At 40.9% G+C, this 10,363-nt stretch overlaps 1 protein-coding gene across 1 annotated transcript in view; it reads left to right on the top strand.

Moving 5' to 3' along the window:
• The window catches only part of LOC105227800 (protein spaetzle 4), a 30,456-nt gene extending 23,085 nt beyond the window's left edge, over window positions 1-7,371 (top strand). The window contains exons 3-4 of the mRNA XM_029550900.2: window positions 3,977-5,832; window positions 6,632-7,371. Of these exons, the coding sequence (XP_029406760.2) occupies window positions 3,977-5,832; window positions 6,632-7,169 (2,394 nt within the window). The 3' untranslated portion in view covers window positions 7,170-7,371. The remainder of the gene's footprint in view (window positions 1-3,976; window positions 5,833-6,631) is intronic.
• The last annotated feature ends 2,992 nt before the right edge of the window (window positions 7,372-10,363 follow it).

Genomic DNA, 10,363 nt, shown 5'->3' on the forward strand with positions numbered 1-10,363 from the left:
TACAAGGTGTCAATTGTCTTAGGCTTATCTGCGTAGACTTCACATAATTCCAAAAAAAATAGTCCAGCAGTGTTAAATCGCACGATCTGAGAGGATACGTCAAACGTCCACGACGCAAGATTATCCATTCACCCAAAGTGACCTTCAATGAATTGATTGTACCTTGACCTTCAATATAATTGCTGTATGACATTTAGCGACCATCTTGTTGGAACCAATGTTCTACCACATCAACATCCTCTAACTCAGGCACTAATGATTACCTCTATCCATAAAGCACACTCTTTTTGAGGATTTATCGGTGTCTATACAACAGCTTGTGGACCATACTTTTCTTGAAATAGTGACCCGTTCCCAAAAAATAAACTGAGTGCCATTCACGTGGAAGTGGCCAGAAAGCTGCTCCCGACTTCTGGTCTTAGACCAAGTATCCTCTGGGTAGCCAAAGAACATCCGTTTGAAGGCGATCTAAAGTGGGAAGGCGGAACATCCTCATCTCCGGGGTAGTGCGATCCGCCATGTAAAAAACAGTACCAATGAAAAGAAGAAAACAGTCTCGGATGAGAGACCCCCAAACGTGTTTAGGTCTACGACTTAAGGACGTGCACCTGGAATTCCCGGTCCCTTTATTGGGAAAGTGCCACTACCCAGCTGGTTGATATCTTCATTAGACTAAAGGCTGACAGCACTGCCGTCCAAGAAGTGCGATGGACGAGACAAGGACTGAGACGAGTAGTTCCCTGTGGCATTTATTACCATATAAAGGAGCGCAATTTCGGTGTGAGTTTCGTGGTGGGAGCGACTCCGTCGCCGAGTCCTGGTATTCACCTTGGTTGATGAACGTTTAACCACAACCCTCCTCAAGCGAAGATTTTTAACATATCGCTTTGCGGCCACGCCCCGACGGAAGAGAAGGACGATTTGACCAAAGATGTCTTTTATGAGAGCTTGGAGCGCACCTATGACAGCTATCCCCGCCACGATGTCAAAATCGTGCTTAGCGAGTGGGCAAAAAAGATATCTTTGGCACAACGGTCGGTAAATTCAGCCTCCATGATTAAACATCTCCAATAGGTTGAGCGCTGCCTCCTTCGGATGGTGACTATCCACTCCGACAGCGATATTGGCCTTGAGTTCGCTGACTGTATGATCAAGACTAGTGAAGAGGCGTCTAGACCTCTTATGTCTAGCATTTAGTTATAGTCATAAAATAACTAAAGTCTGGTGTGGGTGCCTGACCACAGCGATATTGCAGAAAACTGTAAGGCTGATGCTTACTGGGATAGGAGCTTCAGTCTCAATAACTGATGAATGGGAAAGGTTAGGAGTTCCGTTGGCTTCCTGCGGTCCGGTACCGCTGTGCCGTCGCAAGGTTATTTTGGCCCAGAGAAAGAGTAAATCGGAACGGGTATAGGAAGCTCTTCGTTCTCAATGCGGTTTACTTTTCAATAGTTATAGGAGTACTAACTGGCTGCTGTTCGCCATCTAAACTAACCTTAATCTACATTCAATCTAAACGCTGTCTATACCACCCTCATGAGCCGGAACGGACATGGATATACATTCAGCGAAGAATTCTCAACTTAACAGCATTTGGTCAAACCAATTTTTCAATATTTTCTAGCATTACAAAAAAAATATCATCAATTGCACCACTTGGTTCTACAACTACAACTTTTACCGTAAAGTTGTTACCATCAGCAAACAACAAAAACATTATTAGAAAGCAAGAATGTGATGGGCGCGTAGCATGAAAAAAGAACTGAGAAAAAGTGCAGCAAATGGCGATAATAGCAGACAATACTTTTCCCAATAGACTTTTTACTTCATTCATTCTTTTTTCGCTCTTTTCACTTCAACCGCAAGTGAAACCAACCTGCTGCCGCCAATGAACATGCTATGCTGTGAGGTGTACCCGTCTGATAATGTCGACTAATGTCTGCCCACCCAGTCATGCGACTCACTCAGCCGGCCCGTTGCAATAGTGACGCTGTTTGTGTCGTTATAAAAGCTTTTTGCGGGTAACGTTGACGGTGAGATGATTGAAATGGCTTGGAAACGCTTGATCGGTTTGTTTGCGATCTTCGACGCTTGCTTGATTGACGCATTTCTCTTTTCATTTCGTTGAGCGGTTTTCTGACTTTTTGTTTTTGTTCTCGCATTCTGCTCATTTCGTTTTTCATGCGCCTGTGGTAGGAAGTCGCTTCACTCGTGTTTACTTTCAGTTTGACTAGATGTGGGTTACATCTCTTCTCGAATGATAGAGAGTTGGCTATAAAAAGTCGTAAATTTTTCATGCATTTTGAGTGCATGAAATACTGAAAGCATTTTCTTGAAACCAGACAAAAAATTTATGTAGTAAATCAACGTACAAGTTTGCTGAAAACAATCATCCCACGCTGGCTAATTATATTTTTGGCTATTTTCCATTTCATGCATCTTAGTTGAGGCTAATTTACTAACGAGTTTGTGAAAGCGGATTTGTATTTATTGAGGCAGAGGTCTTTGCCATAAGTGACCATACTTAGAGACAGTCAAGCGGCACTTAAAGCAATATCTGCCTACGAGACCAAATCACCACTGGTGCAGGAGTGTAGAAAACGGCTAAACAGTCTATTGCCGTGAATGAACAGCCTAATGAGCTCGCCCGCTCTGCAACAACTACTGACATGGTAGGACCTGAACCCTTCATCGCTGTGGGTCTTCATATTGGCAACAACTCCAAGGCATGCGTCATGCAAAGTTGCTAATGCGTGGCTACAAACTCAGCAGGTTTAAATATGTAATCAACCTCCCTAGGGATAAACTCAGACAACATGTCGTATTCTACACTGGCCAATGTAAGTTCAATAATAACCTGGGCCTAGCTTCTTGTGCGAATTGACAGTTCTGCGACAGGAAACCTGAAACTCCAGAACATCTGCTAATTGAGTACATAGCAGTCTGACGCCGCAGAATAAAGCCCCTTTGATCCATGTTTTCAAATAGGGATCACATCGCCTCTTTAGCATCTAGCAGTATATGGGAATTTTACAATATACTGGGGCTAAGTAGGTCGTTGTGACTGAGGAGAGACATCTATTTATCTTATCTTAGCTAAATAAGCTGATTTCTCGTGAAGCCACGAATAATCCCACTTGGACTGCTAGAGACATTTGTCCGTTGTGAAGACTAAAACTCCTAGGTTTGGATCAAAAAGACCGTTGCATATCGATAAAACGCCTAGAACCTGACACAAATTAATTAAGGCGGCTAATATCAATTCCAGCCAATTGGCCGAGTTCGTAAGAAGCATGGCAACCGAGATGCTTCAACCTTAGCCTGGCGAAAACATCCTCCAAACCTAAGGTCTAGTCGCGTAAGTGTCAATGGGACATTATACAGTTAGGACGCTTATCATCGTTGTGATGTGAGCCTTTCTAAGAGATAGCACTTCAATGGATCTTTTAGCTGAGCTAGAAGACTTTCGCAACCCTAGTTGTTGACCAACGCTTGTTGAGCTCGCACGAAAACCATAGATTCAGTGTCCGGGGCATCTTTTCTCACAAGCTCATCGGCTTTAGCATTAAGTGCCATGCTGTTGGCCCTTCTAAATCTCTACCCCTTCGAGCAGAATGCACTTTGGTTATCGCTTTGAACAACAATATCGCCTAGATTCTCACTTCAATCTTTGCCTTGATCTATGATTTATCTGTTTTCAGTATGTCTCTCTCTGGGACCCGTAATGTGTCCAGTTTCCCGGAGTACAACATCATCCTTCGCAGCAATGCATCTTGCGTTTAGTGTTGTCTGAAGTCATTTCTGATCCCAATGAAAGCCGCTCGTTCCACAATTTCTAGCCACACGCTCTAAGGCTTTATCGAGCGAATACTTTCCGTAGCCCCGATTTTTTAAACACTATATTGTATGTAGAGAATAAGTACTAAGTTTTAGCTATTATAGTTTATTAATATTAAAATTCCGTCTTTCATTTCAGACAAATATCATCTTTCTTTTGGTCTTCATCGTCGCCATCAGTGCACAAACTGCGGGTTTCGGTTTTGATTCCGCCAACTCGTGCAGCACACAAGGAACTAAGCTTTCGCGACGTGGCAGAGCACAGATGTTAGCCACCATACCTTGCGATCTGACACGACAAGCCTACTGTCATCTACCCGGTTCGGCATATCCTTGGCATGCGGTACGTCGTTTCGTACACGAAAACCATGGACTCATGAAACGCATGTATGGTGATGTGAAACATATTTCGGTGTTGCGCGATGAGATACTCAACAACGAGATCGATGTAGATGATGTCGAAGTGGCCGCCGAACGTTACTCGAAGGAGCCGCATAGAGCACGCGCGGCTAAATACATGCAAGCGCCGCGGGAGGAATATGGTAGTATTAAAAACAATGATGTAGTGATGGAACCGCATTTTCGACCGGTCTCCACAACAACAACTACAACAACAGCCGCGCCGGACGAAATAAAAGACGAAACTGGCAGTACAACCAGTGAGGCTAGCGTAGTGGAAGCGAAAATGGAAGCCGAAGAGCGACCAGTGAAACCTCCGAACGGCGCATTAAGACGTAGAATTAACGGCAATTCAAATGGTGGTGGACATAGACGGCGTGTCAATGTTTATGTTAACCGTAATAGACCGACACATTCATCGTTACGCCGACGCACGACCACAACAACCACCACAGAAGAACCGCCGTCGCTAGTGGAAAATGTAGAACAACCTGGAGAGTTGATATTACACGAAGAAACTATACTTGCAATACCCGAAGACGATGGTAATCTCGCATCGAATAGTGTCTATGAAATCCCTACACTACAGGACGCGGCAATGCACATCGGCGACAACATACAGATCATCGAATCACCACAACTCGGACAAATGCAAAAACCATTGACTGAAGAAAGAAATAATTCCGAGACAGCCACCATATCGACCACACTAAAGGTGGTTTCCACACCTGCAACCAATATGCGACCGGCAGCCGGTGCAATACCGGCCTCACCGGCGCCGGTGGCGCCCACACCACTGCAACAACAACTGAAACCACAAGTGGAACGTCAACGACCTGGCCAACAGCCATCACAAAAACTCAAACTGCAACAAGTGAATAAACCGCAGCCAACAAATGCCGATACGAGCGGCATAAAAGAAAGTTCGATATTAAAATCAAAACCAACCAACGAAAGTGAACGTCCACAAACCGCCACGGCAATAGCACCCGTGTACGACAACAACAACAGCGCCGCTACACAAACACTGAAAGCGGCGAACGACGATACAGACGTCACAACGGACGCCGATAATGGGGCGACGCTGTCAAGCATTGGCGCTACGAACGCGAACGCCGCAACGGACGTCACAACAACCGTGACGGCAACAGCGACGGCAACCGCAACATTGGCAAACAACGCACAGCTGAAATACGAGCTGACTAAAAACAAAAATCAACAATTTAACGGTGAGAATAAAGCCGAACTGCCGGCAGCAGCGACGACAGTCGAGCAAACACCACCAACCACAGTCGCAACAAAGCTCACATCCACACAAGCCGAACTATCTTCGGCTGCTAAGACTACAAGCGCACCAAGTGTTGCAACAACCGGTGCAGAGGCAGCACCGTCAGCGCCACACACGGAACTGCTTGCCGGTGAGAAAATTCAGAGACCACAGCTAGCGCCACAACGAGCACCGCAAGCTACTCCAGCGCAGACTACACCAGTCAGTGCTGCAGCGGCTGCGTCAACGAAACCAGTGCTACGCGACGGTCAATTGTATCAAGATGCGCTCAAGCAAGAGGTGAAACCGGCTCCCAATATGCGCGGCATGTAAGTGAAATATTGTGATAAATGGAATTAGATGGCAATTAAAGTCGTCGTCGAGTTTATTAAATTTAATTTTAGAAGGGGTGGTTGAAAAATAGTGTGCGGGATGAGAAATAGTAATACAACACTTTAGTTTACGAAGCTCTATTTAAAAAAAATCATTTTTTTAAAAGTATCATGTATTTCATCATTTACCGTCCTAAAAAAATAGTTCCACATTTGGTCGAGATACATATTTCGGTCAAAAATAAATTGGTAGACAGTTTATCTAAAACTTGTCTTCCTAGGATGGAAAAGGTTAGGCTAGATTATATTGGCCAACTGTCACACCACACATAGACCTTCTTAGTATGATAGGTATGATCTGGATAGAGGAGGTGTTCCGTTTCTTATGCCCATCCTAGCGTTCCATCCTGCGCCAGTCCGCCTGCCAGATCTTTAGGAAATTTCATTGTATATCCTTTTTAGTGACTTTCATATTTCCTCTACTAGTTCAGTATCAGTAGACTGAATAGAAAAAACTTCCGGGTGTTTACCCGACATGTAAAAAACATCGTGTGGGGCAAACTACAAATCTATTGAAACTCCAATGAGAGATATTGTTAAGTAACACAATCAAAAGAACAAGATTAAAATCAAGCAGAAATGGTAGGTAATAAAATATTCATACCACTTCTGATAGATTTTTGTCTAAACTTTCAAAACAGAGCTTCCTGAACCCATCCAACACAGATACCACCCAAAATAAATTTCCCATAAAAATTTAATCTCCATTTATCTTCACACTATTTCTTCGTTCCAGTAATGCCTGTCCCGTAAAGGAGGAGGTGGTCGCGCCCTTTTGGGCCAACAACACACGCGGTGAGGTGTTGGCTCTCCTAAATCTCTACCCCTTCGAGCAGTATGTGCATTGGGAGAAATGTACGCATGAGAATCGGCAGATGTATTGTCGCGAGGGTTGCCGCTGTGAACAACAATATCGGCTACATCGTTTATTAGCCTACGATCCGCACAATGAATGTCGCGGCATTTTCTCTGATTGGTTTCGTTTTCCCTCATGCTGCATCTGTAAATGCTATGGCATACCATCGGAGTTTCGCGCCACATCGCGTAGTCCGCGTTCCGAACGTATGGATGATTTTGAGACTGTGGCGGAAGAAAGCGATTTCGACGATGATAATGATGGCGCTCAAGCCGAAGATTCAATGGAATCGGTGGGAGACCAACACTCACAACATCCGCTTGATGTTGCTGAGCGATTGGTGAGACAAGCGATCTACGAACATGCAACCGAGGATTGGTACCGACCGAAGGATGAATTCGATTTTTATGAAGGTTAGATTTAGTGTGTGATGGCAACAAAGACAGTAGCAAAAGCTGCCTAAATTCATTAGTTTCTATGAAATCATATTTATTGGAGTTTTGTTGGAAGGAGTTAAGGTTTTCAGTATAAAGTAAGTGGAAACTTAGCTCAGAAAATAAGTGGTTTGAATAGTAAAAAGTAAGGGAAGTGACAATAAAATGTTGGATGCAAATTTGTGGAGGTATAGGTATAACTTGAGCTTACTTACCAAAACTGCGTTTAGAGCAACTCTGAAGACCTGAAAAAAGAAAAACAGAGTTATTAGAATTTTTGCTGAGGAAATTTTTTTAAGTTTTTGAGAAAAGTGAGTTCTGTATGACTGCGCTAATCGAATTCTTTGTTATTAGATGAGGTTTAGTTAATTGATGACTGAAAGCTGGAGCTGACTAAATCGGACTTATTTATTCTAATGCCATGTAACTTTACAGATTGAGTTCTTGGGCAATGTGAGGTTAGACCTTTAGAGAATAACGACTGCTTAAAAGAAAAAAATTCTATAATTACACACGAAAATTGGGAAACTCAGACAGTTAGATATAATCGGCTAAGTGTGAAATCTATGCCTCTGTTGACGTTTCGGAAATGTCTTACCTGAATTGGATAAGGAGTATCCTAACTAAGAACAGACGAACACTGAACTAGTTCATTCTCAAAATATTTCCTAGAAAAATACGATCTCCGGATCTCTTCCATTTGAATATCTCTACAGAAGTGTTTTGAGCCTTTTTTTCCATAAACCCGGTGTTATCGCCAGTCTTCGATATTTTCTTTTAATCTCCGGAAGGCCTAAGTAATGTGAAAACTCTATTAAACGAACGCTCTATTAAGCGGACATCTTCGATCCCAACATTTTTTGATGTTAAGGACGATCTAATAAGCGAACAATTCTATTAACCGGACAGAAAGGCTTGTCCTGCCAATGTCGTCCTATGAGAGATTTCACTGTATTAACATTTTGATTCGAAAAAACATATCTAAAAACTAAGTAGTTATCTTTTTTCAATTTTGAATCAGCTAATCAAGCGTCTAGAGGTGGATAAAACCACGCTGGCCTGCCTTAATACTCTTTTACCCAGAAGAGTTCCTTTTTTGACTCTTCCGAAAACTACGATATACTTCGTTGAATATAGCTTTTGTTCGTCAAGAGTTCCGAAACTTCAAGGGGACTGGTCCAACTTACGAAAAATGAAGCGTTTATGATCGTGCTAATCTGTTAAGTTGGGAGGAATGACCGAAAATTTAAATACTAATCCTGTTTTAAAAGGTTCAATTAGGTTAGGTTAGGTTAATCCGGCAGGCCAATAAGCCACGCATAGACCAGTTTGGTCTCTTGCGACATCAGATGGAGTTCAGTTGCTAGGTTCAAGAGGATTAGTTTCACTTTAGAATGCTTGGCGCGAATTTTAACAGACTCTACGACTTCACTATCGATACCTCCTTCAGTGTTTCATACCGTGGGGACCCCAGTTGCTTACAGCGTAGTCTTGCCAATGCAGGACAAGTGCACAAAAGATGCTGTATTGTTTCGGTGGTCCCCTGCTCTAGATATTTCCTGCAGTCTTTTCGTAATGTCAGCCCCAGAGTTCAAGCAAAATCAAAACATTAGTTTCTTAACTCCGTTTCAGCAAATCCAGAGTATGATTTCCGTTTAAATTACAACAATATTGTTCGCTTATTCTAATTTTTGTAGTTGTAAGTATATATTAATTAATTTTTGTTTATTAATATTATATTTTTAAGTTTTTGTTCATATTTTTCTGCAGCTAGTCGAAATTTTTATTGTTAATTCGTAATTTTCATAATTTTAGTTTTTAGGAAAACAAACGCTGCCGTTATATCAATTGTAAATATAGTTGTGTGATATAGCGCTGCGAATACGAAGTTTTTACCACGAGCGAATGTACCTTGAATACTTAAAGACAGAGTGTGCGCATGCCCACGCGGGTGCGTATGTATGTATGCAGGTACATATGTATATGAAAAATGCACACTTTGCTTAAGTCTAATTATATATGTAAAGTGTAAATAAAATTAAATATAGGGAAATAGCATAAAATATTTTAAGTAAAGATAAAAATGTTTTTATCATTATTTTTTCAGTTTTGAAAATATTATTATTTATATACTCGTAAAATATTATAATAAAAATGGATTAAAATTATTGGAAATTTTAATAAAATAAAAATTGTATGCTAAAGTTTTTAGTTATAACGTTGCGTATTTATAAATAAATAATAAACATATGTGGCCATAAAAATTGTTTAATGCTAAAAACTATTGAAGTACAGAGGGTAATGAAAAACGATGTTTCAAATATTTTCCAAAATAATGAAAATTTGGGTGGGAGTTAGTCGAGCGTGTAAAATATGTAATTTTTCTAGTTTTGAAAAAAGTTCTTTTTTTTTAAATACCCGCTTCATATTCGATTATACCAGTCTGCTTGATTTATACCAGCTGTATGTTTGATTCATCACTATCTATTTTGTTAGCAAAAAGTAAGCGAGTGCCTCATTATAGTGGTACATTCGCTTTCTATTCGATTATGCCAGTCCATTTAATTTATACCAGTTACTTATTCGACTGTTATACTCGTTTCCTATTCGGTTATGCCAGTCTATTTAATTTATACCAGTTACTTGTTCGATATGTCGCTCTCTACTTCTTTATAAAAGCGCATCCAGCTCTTATTAAACTGTTATACTCCTTTTCTATTCGATTATGCCAAACTATTTCATTTATACCAGTTGTTCTTTTTTATTCACTACTTTCTATTTCACTACACAAGATACTAATCTAATTAGGTATCCCACAATTTCTATTCTAATATGCCCGTCCATTGGATTTATACCAGTTGCTTGTTCGTTTCGCCAATCTCTCCTTTTGGTTCTATTCGAGTATATCAATTCATTGGATTTATACCAATTATTTGTTCAATTCATTTGTCTTTTGTGTCGATTTTCTTTTTTTCTAAAGTGGTAGAAATACATTCTATTCGATTATACCAGTATATTATATTTATACCTGTGATTTGTTCAATACGTTTGTCTTTGTCTTTATTTTCTTTGATTTCGAAGAGAATGCAAATGCCTTATTAGACTAGTTACCTACTTTCTTTTCGGTTATACCAGTCTCCTTGATTTATACCAGTTGTTTGCTCGATTGATCATTCTC

The sequence above is a fragment of the Bactrocera dorsalis genome, chromosome 1 (assembly GCF_023373825.1).
Source record: "Bactrocera dorsalis isolate Fly_Bdor chromosome 1, ASM2337382v1, whole genome shotgun sequence".
Classification (NCBI taxonomy): domain Eukaryota; kingdom Metazoa; phylum Arthropoda; class Insecta; order Diptera; family Tephritidae; genus Bactrocera; species Bactrocera dorsalis.